The sequence below is a fragment of the Mirounga leonina genome, unplaced genomic scaffold (genome assembly GCF_011800145.1).
Source record: "Mirounga leonina isolate KUSES-001 unplaced genomic scaffold, KU_Mleo_1.0 Mir_151, whole genome shotgun sequence".
NCBI classification, from domain to species: Eukaryota; Metazoa; Chordata; class Mammalia; order Carnivora; family Phocidae; genus Mirounga; species Mirounga leonina.
Window position 1 is genome coordinate 7,936,676 of NW_023270377.1, and position 16,301 is coordinate 7,952,976.

The following is a 16,301-nucleotide window of genomic DNA, read 5'->3' on the forward strand; positions in this document are numbered from 1 at the left end:
CCATCCATCCATCCATCCATCCATCCATCCACCCACCCACCCATCCACCCACATAGAAAATAATATGGGAGCTGGAGCAGACACTGTTTGCTGCCCACCCAATATTCATTCTCTCTTGACTAACAGTACTCTGATTTTGTTGGCAAAGAAATGTTTCTACTTAATTTGAGAGAGAGTGAGAGAGCACAGCAAGGGGAGAGGCAGGGAGAGGGAGAGGCAGGCTTCCCACTGAGCAGGGAGCCCGACGCAGGGCTCGATCCCAGGACCCTGAGATCATGACCTGAAGGCAGACGCTTAATCAACTGAGCCACCCAGGCGCCCCCAAGAAATGTTTCTACTTAAAAATAGTCCCTTTCCCAGACTTCCTTGCAGCTGGGGGTCCTGTGACCCAGTTCTGACCAGTAAGAATGGAGTGGAGTGGCCAGCTGCAGCTTTGGGGACAAGCACTGAGGGGGGCAGATGTGGCCGGTCTGCCCGTTTGGCTCTTTTCTTGACTTTCTCATGGATCTGTGCCAGGAGCTGCAACGGTCGCCTCATGACCCAGAGGCGACACAGTGGGAATGAAGGGCTGATGCGCGGAGGCAGGACTGCCGCGGAGCTGATGAAACTGGAGCTTTAAGGCCCAGAAGGGGCCCTCGCAATGTGTTCATGTAGTCATATGTTTTTGTAACATTTGCAAAAGGAGGATATTTTAATTGCAAGCACTTACTACTGCTGTTTTTTTCTACTTTGACTTCCCTTCTGCTGTTTCTTCCTACTCTGACTTCCCTTGTCACACTTCCTGTCATGTTGGTGACATGATGCTAGAATTTAGGACTTAGGTAAGGGGATGCTGAGTCCAGGTGACATTTAATGCGGGTTTCCTGGGATATATTCATAGGATTCCCACTCACTTCGGTGCACAGCCAAACAATTGCTAGCCATCCTGGGGTAGGAACGGCTTCTAGGAATTCCCTATGTTGTCAGAGTACTTATGAATAATCAGCATGCAAGAGAACTCGAAATACCCCCAAATCTTGCAGCTTGTTTGTGGAAGAAACTTGAGGATGGTGTTCTCAAATTTAGCGACAATCCTAAAAATGTACACAGCTTTACCAAAAACTAAATGTGAGGCCAGAAGATTTTCTAATCTTGATCAAGTTTGACTAAATCTGATCAAATACGTTACAAGAAGAACTAATTTCCTTTTCCCTCTGTAGAAAACATTACGAACTCATTGTCATATAGTAGAGGCAAACAAAGGCACAAAACAAAAATAAACAAAAAAGCCCCTATGAGTTATGCAAAGCAGCTAATTAATAAAAACACTATTTTTCTGTCTGTGGTATCTGTCAATTCTTAAAATTTGAATCCACTGTGATTTATTTTCTCATTCTCATTTTAAAGTAGGTGTTCACTTTCGTAACTAGTTTTGTATTCATTTAAAGAAGGCCTCCCCCACTTGGGGCGCCTGGGTGGCCTTTGGCTCAGGTCATGATCTCGGGGTCCTGGGATCAAACCCCATGTGGGGCTCTCTGCTCAGTGGGAAGTCTACTTCTCCCTCTCTCTCTTCCCCTCCCCACTGCTTGTGCACTCTCTAGCTATCTCTCTCTCTCAAATAAATAAAATCTTTATTTTTTTTTTTAAGATTTTATTTAGTTATTTGACAGAGACACAGTGAGAGAGAGAACACAGGCGGGGGGGGGGGGGGGGGGGAGAGGGGGAAGGAGGCTTCCCCGGGGGGGGGGGGGCCCGATTCGGGGCTTGATCCCAGGACCCTGGAATCATGACCTGAGCCAAAGGCAGACGCCCAACGACTGAGCCACTTAGGTGCCCCTAAATAAAATCTTTAAAAAAAAAAATAAAGAAGGCCTTCCAAACCCTGTAAGCCGGAGGCCCCACAAAACCTGGGTCTTCCCTTCGTACTGACAGGCAGAGTGTAGAAAGACATGGACAGAGCCTGGGGTCTGATGTCCCCAGTATCATCAGTGGGACGGATAAGGCAGGACTCTGCTATCTGCAGTTGACAAAGGAAAGACACGCCGTAGAGATAAATGGAAGAGAACAATGGTTATTATGGTTGTTTGTGCTGTTTACTTCTGACTTTTGAGTAATAAGCATTTCTTTTGTAACTAGAGAGAAGAATACATGGGCCGTCTAAGTAGCTCACTAGGTAGAGTGTGCAACTCTTGATCTCAGGGTTGTGAGTTTGAGCCCCATGTTCGGTGTAGACACTAATTAAAAATAAATAAATAGGGGCGCCTGAGTGGCTCAGTCAGTTCAGTGTCTGCCTTCAGCTCAGGTTATGATCCCGGGCTCTCTGCTTAGCGGGGAGTCAGCTTCTCCCTCTATCCTCTCACCTAGCTCGTGCTCTTCCTCTCTCGCTCTCTGTCTCTCAAATAAATAAAAAATCTAAAATAAATAAATGTTAAAAAAAAAGAATACAAGAAATAAACTGAAAAAGAAACACATTTATGGGGCGCCTGGGTGGCTCAGTCTTTTAAGTGTCTGCCTTCGGCTCAGGTCATGGTCCCAGGGTCCTGGGATCGAGCCCCGCATCGGGCTCCCTGCTCAGCGGGAAGCCTACTTCTTCCTCTCCCACTCCCCCTGCTTGTGTTTCCTCTCTCGCTGTGTCTCTGTCAAATAAATAAATAAAATATTAAAAAAAAGAAAGAAAGAAAGAAACAGAAACACATTTAGAATACTTGGGGGTTGGGGACTGTTTCCTCCTGCTTGTTCGGTTGTGTTTTCACACACAAGAATGGGGACTTTTAGTTCCAACTGATCTCCCGCTCTGCAGAGGGCACTGAGTCTTCACCATTAGGCAGGCAGAGCAGGAATAACGGATTGCAAAGTGATTAGAAAAAGCTCCAAAGTGGAGACACATTTGAAAAAAAAAATTGCAAACTGAGGCCTTTGCTTCTCTGGTTTTGGTTTTTGCTGCAGCGAAACAGGGCCAGCTGCCAGAGCCTCGTGCTTCTACCGAGGGCAGTGGGGTGGGGGGAGCCTGGAGCCCCGCTTTCTCCGAGGCGCTCGGCCCTGCACCTGGCCAGCTGTGCCCACCGCCCAAGTGGCAAAGTTTCCATGGCCCAGACTGCGGCTTCAGGACCCCTGGGGGCAGGGGGTGGTGGTGATAAAGATGCAGATTCCCAGGTGCACCTCCATACACATCCTCTGGAGGCAGGGCTAACCAGTCCTTCAGGCAGTCCCTGGAAAACTGCATGAACTTGGGCCTTCATTTGACAGGGGGAAGAAAGTGTGGAAAGAGAGTAATTAGCTTTTACAATTGGCATTCCCCTCCAAACTGAGTCTGTGCTTAAAACTGAGACCGTACAGACATTATGAATATGTGACTCAGTCGGACTCCTCTCAATTTTCAAATACAGCATGCAATTCACTGGAAAATCGACAGCTCTTCCAGAAGGTGGCACAGCTTAGTGGGACAGAACAAGGGCAAGCAGGCTCAAATCAACTTGAGAATGTTCCTTACCCTTCCTCAGCCTCAACTCTCCTGTCTAGAAAAGGCTACACTAAGAGAATTTCCCCCGTAGCTTGTTGGGAGGACCAAATTAAATGGAGTCAGATGTGTGAAGCAGTCAGCACAGGGCTTGCTTGGCCCGTGACATGTGCTGAACCAATTTAAGACACGCCTATTACTGTCGTTAAAGGTAACTAACAATAAGTTTAAACTCTGAAATAAAAACAAAAAACTGAGAGGCTATGATAAATGTCTGTGCCCCTTTAACCACGGTGACAAAGCTATTTAAATCAGGGCATTCTTTTTAGGAAGAATTAAATGATTATTCAGCATAGTATGGACGATACAAAAAAAATTCAGAAATAACCAAGCAAGGAGAAGTTGGCAAATCATCAGTCTTGACCTGCTGACGGTCATGGCTTCGGGAAGAAGCAAGGCAGGCTGCTTTCCACCAGAATTCCGAGTAAGCAGTACATCTCATGTGACCACTGGCACTCTCATGCAAGCTTAGGAAAAGGGACTTGTTCTCCTGTCGCCAGCTTTCTGAGCTCCCTGTGGTCTGCAGCATTTTCCGTGGCCAGGCTCTGCGGTGCATGGGAGCTCTGTATGCTTGCACTTGGGAGGGTGAGGACCAGCAGGGGGGCCGCGCGGGGAGCTAAGGGGTCCAGGAATCCTGAGAATGGCTTCCTTCCAGCCCCCAACACCCTGGTGGGCCGCCGCCGATGCTCCCGCTCCGCCCTCACCCCGCCACCCCCAACCAGGCCATAGTTTCCAAATCACTGGTGTCTACAAGAACCGATTCTTGGGATTACGGTACGGAGGTCTGGGGCGGGTCGTAGACTCATCTTTGGGCACATTCGAGGGTCTGGGGCTTTGAGGAACCCTGGGCTAGCCAGTCTCTGCTCACCCACTCACCACTCCTCGCTGTTATCTGCATCCCTCGCCAACAGCAGTTTCATTTGCTCTGTGTCTTCTTTTGTAAACTTCTCCGAGGTGACAGCCAGCTCTTCAATTTTCGGCATTCTGCTCGGTGTTAGGCAGATGCCATGAATTCAAGAAAGACTTTTTGAATGGTCTGATACAATGTTTCGAAAAGTCCACATCTTTCAAGTGATCTTGAGAAACCTCCAATCTGCCTGCTACATCAGAAGAGGTGGCGGGAATCATGACTTTTGGGCACACAGGCCCCAGTGAAATGTCTTCTATCTGTGGCAGGTTCCCCAGCCTGGCACAAGCCGATACGACGCTGTGAACTTAGAGCCCTTGTCCGCCCTGGAGCCCAAGCACAGCAAGTCAGACTTGTCGTTGAAATCGGTGACCCCCACCCACAGGCTGGCAGGCTGTCCATTCCAAGTCAAGACTGGCTGACTGAGGGCGGCTGAGCCTGACTAACGGACAAAGACGGCAACACTGGGAGCGTATGGAGCCCCTGGGTGATGACTGCCCCACATGCACTTTTCTAATGAAACTTCCAAAATTGCTTCTACTATGAGACCCTACGGTGACCTGGTGCGGTGGGTTGAGGGGTGGCCCCAGAGAGAGATGTCCATGTTCTAACCCAAGAGCCCATGAATGTGACATTCAGAAAAGCAGGCTTTGCAGATGTAATTAAGTTACATCTCTCTGAGATGAAGACATTGTCCTAGATGATCCTAGATCCAATGACAAGTGTCCATTTAAGCTATGAAAGAGAGAAGGGGAGGAGGCCCTTTGGAGACGGAGGCAGAGTTCAGGAGGGACACAGCCACCAGCCGAGGAACATGAGGAGCCATGAGAAGCCGGGGAAGCATGAGAGCCTCTACCCCAGGGCCTTCGCACGGGGCCTGGCTGTGTGGACATCTTGATTTGGGACTCCTGGCCCCCAGAACTGTGAGAGGATACATGTCTGGTGTTTTAAGCCATCTGGTTTACGCTCATTTGTTACTCCAGCCGTAGGAAGCATTGATATAATGAATTCTTTCTGTATGTCATTTGTATTCCTCACATCTCCACAGAAAGTAACGGACATCAACGAGACAAGCAAACGTGCTGGACTCGGAAGCTTTACTTTTGGTGAAAGGATAGTACATATACATTCAGGGGCTTTAGAGCTGCATGGAATGGGAGGATGACACCATTTCCAGATGCCCTGACACTGGGTGGCTGGTCCATCTGCAAGTTCTGCCCCTTTGAGCCTCCCCAAGCTGCAGGAGTGAGCTGGGAGTCCCAGATGTTCTGCATCTTGGGTTTTTCCTGTTGTTGTTAAAACTCTTCGCCATTAGCAACATAAGATCTCACCCACAGCATTTCACTGTGTTGAGGTGCCGCAAGTTATTCAGCTGGGCGCTGCATTTAGGTTTCTGTTCACCAAGCTGGGGGACGCCCTTGCTGACCCTCACGCACCTGCGTGGTTGCGTCCGTGGGAAAGTCCCCAGGGCGCAGGGCTGTGTGCCCCACGGCTGTGGCTCCCACCCTCCAAAGAAGCCCCACCGACTCACCTCTTCTGTTCTCATCTCCTGCCCATGAAGCAGGAGGGGCTATATTTACAAATGCACATCCTATCAAATGGAGCCCAGTCCTTCCCTGACAAAGCCAGTGCTCTTCCAAAGGAAACAAAGCCTAGTCAGGGCTCCGGACTCCCTTCGACAGCTTGGTACCCGACTGCCTCACTTCTAACCTTACCTGACCTAATGTAAACAGAGCCTCCACAGTCCATTAGACTCCTTCGACCCTGGAGACACGCCAAGGACTGTGACAGGCTATAGGCCTTGACCATGGCCAGAGGCAAGGGGCGGGTTATGGTGGCACCCCGGCCCAGCCTCCTTGGGTCATCTCCCTTCTTTCACTCCTAGCCCCTATAGTCCATTCTCCATTATGCAGCCAGAGTGAAGACAGAAGGTCATATATTAAAACAAGTCAAATTGAGTCACTTCCTTGCTCCAGGACTCTCCCAGCTCATGCAGGCTAAAATCCCACACCCTTGCTTACAAAGCTCCCACAACTGGGCCTCTGGCTGTCCTCTAACCTCAACTGAAGCCCTGTGGTGGACAGCAGAGCACACAGGTGCTGTACTCCAGCCTGGGGCCCTGGAAATTCTTCAAAAGGTGAGGAAGACCAGGGCCCGTGACTGAGGAGACCAGTGCCCAGGGTGAGATGAGGAGGGCAGGGCTGGGGGCAGCGATGGGGAGGCACTTCCTGCTTCTAGTCACTCCTACAAGGCTCAGGCCACCTGCACCCACATTCTTTCCCTTCTCAAGTCCCTGTCCTCGCTGGCCGATCGTTGAGAGACTGGCTCCCAGCCTTCTGCTCCAACCATAACCTGACTAATTTGAGGAGATGTCAGAGTCCATGTGACTGACCCAGGCAACCACCAGCTTCAGAATTCCAGGAGCTCCTCTTAATGCCAGTGGCCTCCACTCCTGTGTGCTCTGCCGGCCGTCATAGGGCTTCAGTCCGACTGGCCCCACTCCCGTGCAATTGCTCCTCCCTTCAGAAACCTTACACTCCAACATTCCACCTGTTCACGGACGTGCCTTCTGATCACGGCTTCGTGAGCCCCTGTGGGCCCTTGACATCGCCACACTCTCCTGGCCACTCGGCAGCTCCCTCCTGCCTCACGCCCTTCCTTATCTCACTACTGGGTGGTAACCAGGGGCTCCCAGAGCCGGCTGAGCATCAGAGTCAGCAGGGAGCTCTCGGAGCTCAGATCATGGCCCCATCTAGGCCTCTTGGATGCTCAGACTGACCACTCAATCCATCCTGAAACACTCCTCCATTCTGTTTTCCAGAGCACTACATTCTCCTGGTTCTGCTCAAGCCTCTCTGTTCAGTTTCTGTCCTTCTCCGAGGCCCCTCTCCTTGCTCCCCCTCCTGACATCTGGTCCGCCTCTCTGTCCTCAGCCCCTCACCCTCTCCCCCTCCGCCCTTCGCTTGGTCAGGCAACCTCACGTGTGTGCTGACAACTTCCAAATCCGCTGCGCTCTTCTCTTGTACAAGATAAGGCGCACAAAATTCAGAAGCTGGACAGGTAGATGATTACCACTAAAGATGGGCACACCTTAGATGCTAGGAAGGCTCTGGGCATGTGCCCTCTAGTTTTATTTGAATCTCTTTCTGTTCACCAACAGCTCTGGGACAGGTGGCTAGGACCACAGTGCACTTCAGGGCCCCTGCAGGCAAACTGGCCAACACAGAACTTCTCATAAACACAGTATTGTAACAGACCAGACCAAACCATTATGTGTCATTGCAAAGGCTCAATGCATCAATGGCCCATCTCTCCTTTGCGCATCTCCCTCGCTCCCTCATGTGGTACTTACTCCCAAGTACTCCGTGGTCAGAAGCTTCTCGCCTGAGAGCTCTCCAAGCTGGGGCTGGATCAGCTCATCTTTGTCCAGATCAGCTTCCATAGTGTCATGGTCCTCCTGTTTCAAAGGACACATGGGGTGAGTGCTCTGGACCCCCGGCCATGCACTCCCAGAGAGCTGGCTCCCCAAGTGGGCACCCTCCATGGAATGAGAAGGCCTTTGCCCAAAGCTGGCAACTGGTGGATTTGCATTTCAAAGGGCTTTGGGGGCAGTCTATCCTCTGCTTATAACCTCTCCATGAAGATGAAAGGGAAAATGCCAGCCCCCCTCTTTCGGAAGCTGGGCACCTAGGGAGCACTTCCATGACCACAGGTGTGGGAAGGTTCAATAAGACACCCAGCAGTCTCTCCTAGCCACAGTTCTCAGAATTTCCCTCTGTGAGGTCCAGGTACCACACAAACAGCCAAGTCAGTCCATCAGTAACTATCACATGCCTTCATATGCACAGGGCTTACGGGGCACATAAAACTTGTTCTTCTCTAATAGTTTACAGTCACCAAAAAGAGAAGAGCTGTTTTGCTTTTGGGAAGATGGACTGGATATACTTTTCCTTATTCCTTCCACTAAATACAACCCCAAACACTGGACGTTATATATATAACATAAACAAAAGAGACCCTGAAAGATGGAGAGAAGGAGCAGACTGGTTAGGTCCCTGCAGACACAAGGAATGAAAGGTGCTGAGTCCCCTGGGTTTCCGTTGTTCCTTACAGATTCCACACTTGGAGCTGAAGAAGCCAGCAAGCCAGCAAGGTGAATGGTGAAGACAAAACCCCCCCCCCCAAAGCCTGCTCTCTCTAGCCAGAGGACCAGGAAAGGGATAGCCTAGCAGGAGAGAAGTTTTAGAAAATAACCAAACACCACAGAAGATACCATCACAACCACACCAGCAAGGGTCTCAGGGAGCCCAGGCTTCTACCCACACTGGGCTGTCATCACGCACCCCCACATCCCCAGCTGGGGGGATATGAGAGAAGAGCAAGCAGGGAGGGGGGATTTCATCTAATGCGGTGCCCACCCCCAGGTGAGAGTGGAGACCACGTGGAGGGCCTAGCCTTCCACTTGACGGTAACAAGCTATCCCCCGCTCCATGCTCTGATGGTGTCAGAGGAGGCCTGGTGGAGATTCAAGGCCTTCACCACTGCCCCCCGTACCCCTGTGCTGTCAGGCGGGGCAACGTGGGCAACACTAATGAGGCGCTCCTACCTGTTCTGGTTAGGGAGATACTAGTGGGGGCCTAGAAGGGATCCGGAACTCCCATGCTGCCCTGCAGTAGCAAGGGCTCTCCTCCCATCCCCCACCACCAATGGGTGTCAACAGAGGCTGAGTGTAAGTCCTGGACTTCTACTCACACCTGGCAGTAACGAGGAGAAGCCCCTGCTCCCCCTGTCAGAGCAGTGTCGAAGCAGCCAGCTAAGACAGAAGGCTTAAATTAGATCAAAATTCTTTTTTTTTTTTTAAGATTTTATTTATTTATTTGCCAGAGAGAGAGCGAGAGAGTGTGAGAGCACAAGCAGAGGGGAGCGGCAGGTACAGGGAGAAGCAGGCTCCCTGCTGAGCAAGGAGCCCGACATGGGACTCGATCCCAGGACCCTGGGATCATGACCTGAGCTGAAGGAAGATGCTCAACTGACTGAGCCGCCCAAGCGTCCCTAGATCAAACGTCTTATAATATTCAAAATATCTGGGTTTAAATAAAAAAATACTCATCATACCAGGAACCAGGGAGCTCTCAAACTGAACAGAAAGAGACAATCAGTAGATGCCAACATCAAGATAACAGCGTTGCTAGAATTATCTGACATAGATTTTAAAGCAGTCATCACAAAACGGCTTCAATGAGCAATTACAAACATTCTTGAAACAAATGAAAAAAACAGAAAGTCTCCAGAACTTTCTGGAGAAAGAAAAATAACAAAATAAACCCAAAGCAAGCAAGAGGAAGGAAATAATAAAGAGCAGAGCAGATATCAATGAAAAGGAAAGCAGAAAAACAGCAGAGAAAATTAGTCAAACAAAAAGCTGATTCTTTGAAAAGATTAATAAAAATGTCAAGTCTCAAGCAAGATCAACAAAGAAGGTAAAAGACACAAATTACCAATGTCAGGAATGAAACAGAAGATATTACTATAGATCCTGCAGATATCAAAAGGATAAGGGATTAGTATGAATAACTCTACACACATAGGTTTGACAACTTAGATAAAAACACAAATTATCACAAGCCTCTCAATATGAAATTGTGATATAGGACTATTCAAGTAATCTTAAAATTATGATTATGAAGGAAACTGCTTCATAAAATTTCATAAAAATTCCCTGGAAAGAAATCTCCAGGCCCACATGGTCTCCCTGGAGATTTCTATCAAGCTTTTAAAAAAGTAACACCAAGTCTATATGTCTTCAAGAAAACAAAACAGGAAGGAATACTTCTTAATTCATTTTATGAAGTTTTTATGTTACCAGAACCAAACAAAGACAGTATCATAAAAAGAAAAATACAGACAAATGTCCTTCATGAATAAAGATGCAAAAATCCTTAATAATCAAGTTAAAAGAAAAGGGAAAAAAATCCTTAACAAAACCTTAACAAACAGAATAGAGGAGCAGATCAATATGTTAAAAGAATTATATGCCATGACCAAGTAGGGTTTGTTCTGTCAGTGCAAGTTTGGTTCAATATCTAAAATTTAAACATTGTAATCCATAAGATTAACAGGTTTGTGAAGAAGAAAAATCACATGAACATATAAATGGATGAAAAAAAATACAAAATTCAACAATATTCATGACAAAAATAGGAACAGAGGGGTACTTGATAAAGAGCCTATAGCTAATATTATGCTTAATGATGAAAGACTGGATGCTTTCCTCCTAAGACTGGGAACAAGGCAGGGATTCCTGCTTTGACCATTTTTTTTTTCCTTTCACCATTCTTTTCAACATAACGCTAGAAGATCTAGCCAGAGCAATAAAGCAAGAAAAAAAAAATAAAAAGCATATAGATTAGAGAGGAAGAAATAGAACTGTCTCTATTTGCAGATGCCATGATTGTCTATGTAGAAAATCCCAAGGAACCCACCCCTCGAAAATCCTAGAACTAAGTGGGTTCAGCAAGATCACAGGATACAAGATAAATATACATAAATCAATTTCTATATACTAGTGATGAACTTAAATTAAGACACTGAAATGAAAAATACAACATCATTTACAATTGTTCACAAAAAATAAAAAATAAAATACTTAGGTGTCAATCTAGCAAAATCTGTATAGGATTTGTATGCTGAGAACTATAAAACACTAATGAAAGAAACTGAAGATCTAAATAAATGAAAAGACACACCTTGTTCATGAATTGGAAGACTCAACAGAGTTAAGATGTCAGTTCTGTTCAAAGGGATATATGAATTTAATGTAATTTCTATCAAAATACCAGCAAGATTCTTCTGTAGATATATATAAAATTATTCTAAAATTTATCTGGAAAGGGCAAAGGGACTAGAATAGCTAAGAAAATTTTGAAAAAGAATAAGGTGGGAAGAATCAGTATACCCAATTTCATGACTTATTATATAGCTACAGGTTTAAAGACTGGGTGGGATTGGCAAGAGGGACACACATATAGATCAACAGAACAGAACAGAGAACCTCAAAGCAGATGTACACGAATATGCCCACCTGATTTTTGACTAAGGTGCAAAAGCAATTCAATGAAGGACTGCCTTTTTGATAAATGATACTAGAGCATCTGGACATGATAGGGAAAAAAAATGGACCTCACTCTCATTCTCATGCTTTATCTAAAAAGTAATTCAAAATGGATCATGGACTTAAATGTAATAGTATCCAATTGTTAGAAAAAATAGGAGAAAATCTTCAGGATCCATGGGTAGGCAAAGAGTTCTTATACTTGACACCAAAAGCACAATCCATAAAAGGAAAAAATATGATAAATTGGATTTTACTGAAATTTTTTTGGATTTGGATTTTTGCTGAAAGACCCTGTGAAGGGGACAAGAAGCTAGTGACTGGGAGAAAATAGAAACCACATATTTGACAGAGGACTAGTATCTAAATAATAGAACACATAAAACATTCTCAAAACTCAACATAAAAAGCCCAAACAATCCAATTAGAAAATGGGCAAAAGACATGAAGAGACTAAAGAGGATCTATGGGTGGCAAATAAGCACATATGAATGTTCAACATCATTAGGCATCTGGAGAATGTACATTCAAACCACACTGAGGTGTCACTCTGCATCTGTCGGAATGGCCAACATCAGAAACTGCTGATGAAGATGCAGAGAAACTGGATCACTCCTACGTTGCTGGTGGGAACACAAAACTAGTTATAGCCACTCTGGAAAACAGTTTGGTAGTTTCTTCAAAAGCTAAGCCTACAACTATATACGACCCAGCAATTGCACTCTTGGGCATTTATCCCAGAAAAAGGGAAACTTATCGTCATATAAACATCTGTACATGAATGCTTACAGCAGCTTTCCTTGTAATGACTCAAAACAGGGAATGAGAGATTAAATGAGCCGTGGTACCTCCATAGAGGAGGTTCTGATACACACAGAACTGGGGCAACTCCAGTGACTTATGTTGTGGGAAACAAGCCATTCCTCATGGTTATAACCTGTATGATTCCATTTACATGACATTCTTGAAATGACAAAACTGGAAATGGAGAACAGATCGGTGGTTGCCAGGGGTTACAGAGGAAATGGGGGTGGGAGGGAAGTGGGTGTGGCTATAAAAGGGACCCTGGTGGTCCTGGAAATCCTCTGGATCCTGGATGTCTCAATGTTCACGTTCTGGCTGTGATATTATACTATGGTTTTGCAGGATGTTACCCCTGGATGGAACTGGGTAACAGGAGGACCTGCAGTCCTCTTTCCCACTCTCTGCCACACTTCAGAGATGACGTTGTCCTTTGAGGTTAAATTATAAAGATCGATACGAAACAGACCAGCCCTTCACCTGACAGGAACTAAGGAAAGAATGTGTCTATGAGGGGAGCCGGCCGGCTATGGAAGTGAGAAAGAGGGAGGACGGGGCCCCGAGGAAGCTGGCAGGCCAAGTGCTGGTCCCGCCCTCAGGATGTAGGGGTGCCCCAGGCCTGGTGCCAATGGTCCCTGAGATCATCTAACCAATCCTTCCCCTGATTCTTTGCCCACTCAACAACCTGTAATTTGGCTCCTCTAAACTTGCCAACAGGAAGAGAGAGCTCTATTCTGCAAACACAGTGTACCCTGTCCCTGTTTTCAAACTAACTTCTCGTCATTCTGGATGCCCCAGTCGTTTGTGAATTTGATTTGAGTCAGTTTCCAAGGGATCTGAAGGCTCACATTCCTGTGGGGCCTGCCTCTGGGCAGGGCTGGTGCAGGGTGGACAGGCTGTCTCTCCAAGCTCTCTTTAGCACACAGAGGGATAATGCCATCTGCCATCACTAGGCAGTATCACGCAGGACGGGCTGTCTTAAGAAAAGGGGGTTTAGGGGCACCTGGGTGGCTCAGTCGGTTAAGCGTCTGCCTTCGGCTCGGGTCATGATCCCAGGGTCCTGGGATCGAGCCCCGCGTTGGGCTCCCTGCTCCGCGGGAGGCCTGCTTCTCCCTCTCCCACTCCCACTCCCCCTGCTTGTGTTCCCTCTCTCGCTGTCTCCTTCTCTGTCAAATAAATAAATAAAATCTTAAAAAAAAAAAAAAGAAAAGGGGTTTGGCTTATGGCCCCCAAAGGAGACCGAGAGGCAGGTCCCAGACCAGCACAGAGCCTTCTTTAACCATCAGTGCTGTCTTACTCGGGGCACAGGCAGCTGAGCAGATGTTCCTCTGACCACAGGCCCACTGAGTAACCCACCTTCCGTTGATTTCCACGGTACTCTGCGTGGCTCCGTGGGGACTCCTTTTACTATGCTATTCTGTGTGGTGTGGAGACTGAGCCTGAGAGGAGTGACCAGTCCACAGTGACAGGCTGGCCTAGAGACCAGGAGTCTAGACTTAAAGCTGGGGGCAGCTGCTTTCTGCCCAGATCTTTCTGACTCAGCCACTTGGGACCTGCAGAGAAGACTGTGTCTGGAGAGGCCGTGGCTGAACGGACTGGGTCTTCTGAGGCCTGAGGGTCCTCACACAGGGCTGAGATGGAGCTCAACAGGGCATAGAGCAAAGAGCAGAGCCGCAGCGGCATTCCAGAACCCTCGGTCTCGTCCCTCTCCTTCCTGTCCCGTCCAATTCCAAACAGAGAGTCCACTCTTGCCCTGCTAGAACACCAGGTTCATGCGCAGTGTAAACCCCAGTCCTGACTCATTTTCCACGGTCAGGGCGGCTGCCTTCTCCTCCTCATGCTTCGCCGAGGCTGCGGCTCGGCTAAGGGCTAGGGTAGCCGCCATCCTGAAATTTCACTCGGGGCTCCTTCAAGGTAATGCTATCTGCGAGGCCCTACCTGAGGTCAGCTCTGGGACAGCTAGGTACAAGTTATGGTGCGGCCATGGCTTAGCGTTTAGTTTACTAAAATGCCAACATCTTAGTGATCAAATAGTGTGTACATGATCGGATTATTTTAGGAAAGCGACTGCTCTCTGTGAACAAAAGCGGCAGGCTCTGTGGTCAGAGCGAGTGGCAGGGAGCTCTGGGCAGCGGGGTAGTATTTCAACCCTTTTCCAGGGGCTGAAGCCTTGGAGGCACGGGTGGGAAATGGGCATATAAAGCACAGTTTCACGGAGGGACTGGTGATACCCCACTTCCATGCCAGGGTGGAATATGAAACGTTAAGAAACTAAACAAACGTCCACATTCCATTTTGATGAAAAAATAAATGGCCCATGGCTCACCTCAGCCAATGTTAGCCAGAGTTCTCTCTTTACCCTGGACAACAAGCACCTCTGTACGACACTCGAAAATCAACCTATATACACACTAGCAAGTGCTGCTCATGCAAGATAAGCTTGATTAACTTGTTCCAAAGCTAGTAAGAGGTTCACTGAAATATTTATTCAATATTCTTTTTTAGTTAAAACATGTTGAAGCTGGGTTTTTTTTTTTTCCTTTTTCTGTTTTAAAGATTTTATTTATTTGACAGAGAGAGAGAGAGAGAGAAGAGCAGGGGGAGAGGGAGAAACAGGCCCCCCGCAGAGCAGAGAGCCCGATGCGGGACTCGATCCCAGGACCCCGGGATCACGACCCGAGCCAAAGGCAGACCCGAGCCCAACCGACTGAGCCACCCAGGCACCCCTGTTTTTTTTTTTTTATTACAGCTACTTTATAGTTAAATTCATTGATAATGGATAGGCCCTCCCTAACCTCCAAAAACACAGGACGCTTTCTGCATTTGGTCTCTAATATATACAACCGTTAATGAAAGGGAACTCGAGTCGCAGTGCATCATGGGAGTGTGGGGCCAGAGAAAGCACCAGGGCACCACGGCCCATCTACTGACCACCTGGAGAATTGGCTTCCTCTGTCACAGCTGTCCACGGCAGCATGTGGACAGATACTCTGGTGTTTGCAGTAAGATTACGCTGGTGCACAATGCACGAAGGCAGGAACACGGAAGTGAAAAATCATTATTCAATTGACAGTTCTGGGTTAAGAAAGTTCTGTACTGAGGCTGGCATTCGGAATGACAGGGGTCTTGTCAGTGTGTCTCAGTTTCTCCATTCGGCGGATGAGATCATCTTGCTGCCTCCTTGAAAATCATGGCTTCCTGACTGAGGACATTTCTTAAGTTCTCTGATTTTGAAAAGCCACATACTGCATTGACACAGACAAGTCACAGCCCTGGTTTTCCTAAGAAACACTAATATCAGTAGAAGGGAAATGGAGGCACGTTAAGACTTCTGAAATGTAAAGAGCAAAAGTAAAACGAGCTGTACTCGTTGAGGTGGAAAATGCAATGTAACAAAGAGAAGCGAGGGCTTAATTCAATACTATTCAATCCGCTTCTAGCAGCACTTGCGAAACTGTGCAGAGGGAGGCTTGGGAAGGCAGAGGAAAGCACTAGATGCGGTGGGAAATGTAAGCAGAGAGCCTACCAGAAATGATGCTTGCTGATAGCGGGGCACTAGCTCCACTTTGAACGTTGGTGCCAAGTGGATTAAAACCACTGAGGATGTAGAAGAACTCTCTGAAATGGACAAACCTAGGAAGCATTCTCTGAAAACCAGAGTTTATGCCGTCCACCTGGGCAAGAGGCAACTACTTTCCATTCGTTTCACATATTTGGCTGGGAAGAATTTTACTCGCCCCGCATGCTCAAGTGCAAGTGCAAACGTTTGAGGGTGGTGGCCCCCAGGGCCAGAAGGCACCATGTGAAAACAGCACCAGCCACCCTAACTTTCCCCCTCTGCTTATGAATTCCAAACGAAACATATTTTGAAATCTGCTCTGTGAAGCAAAGAGGTGATGGATAAGGAAATGGTTCAAGAAGAAATGCCTCAGAAGGGTGGGTTTTAAATACCATTGCTGGGAGGAATTTTAGTAAAATTACTGATC

The 16,301-nt window shown here is 47.4% G+C and overlaps 1 protein-coding gene across 2 annotated transcripts in view; it reads right to left on the reverse strand.

The window, feature by feature from the left end:
* The window catches only part of ARMC9 (armadillo repeat containing 9), a 149,828-nt gene that overhangs the window by 25,894 nt on the left and 107,633 nt on the right, over positions 1-16,301 (reverse strand). For both annotated transcript variants that reach the window (XM_035006901.1, XM_035006902.1), the window contains one exon: positions 7,756-7,860. In XM_035006901.1, coding sequence (XP_034862792.1) covers positions 7,756-7,860 — 105 coding nt within the window. The remainder of the gene's footprint in view (positions 1-7,755; positions 7,861-16,301) is intronic.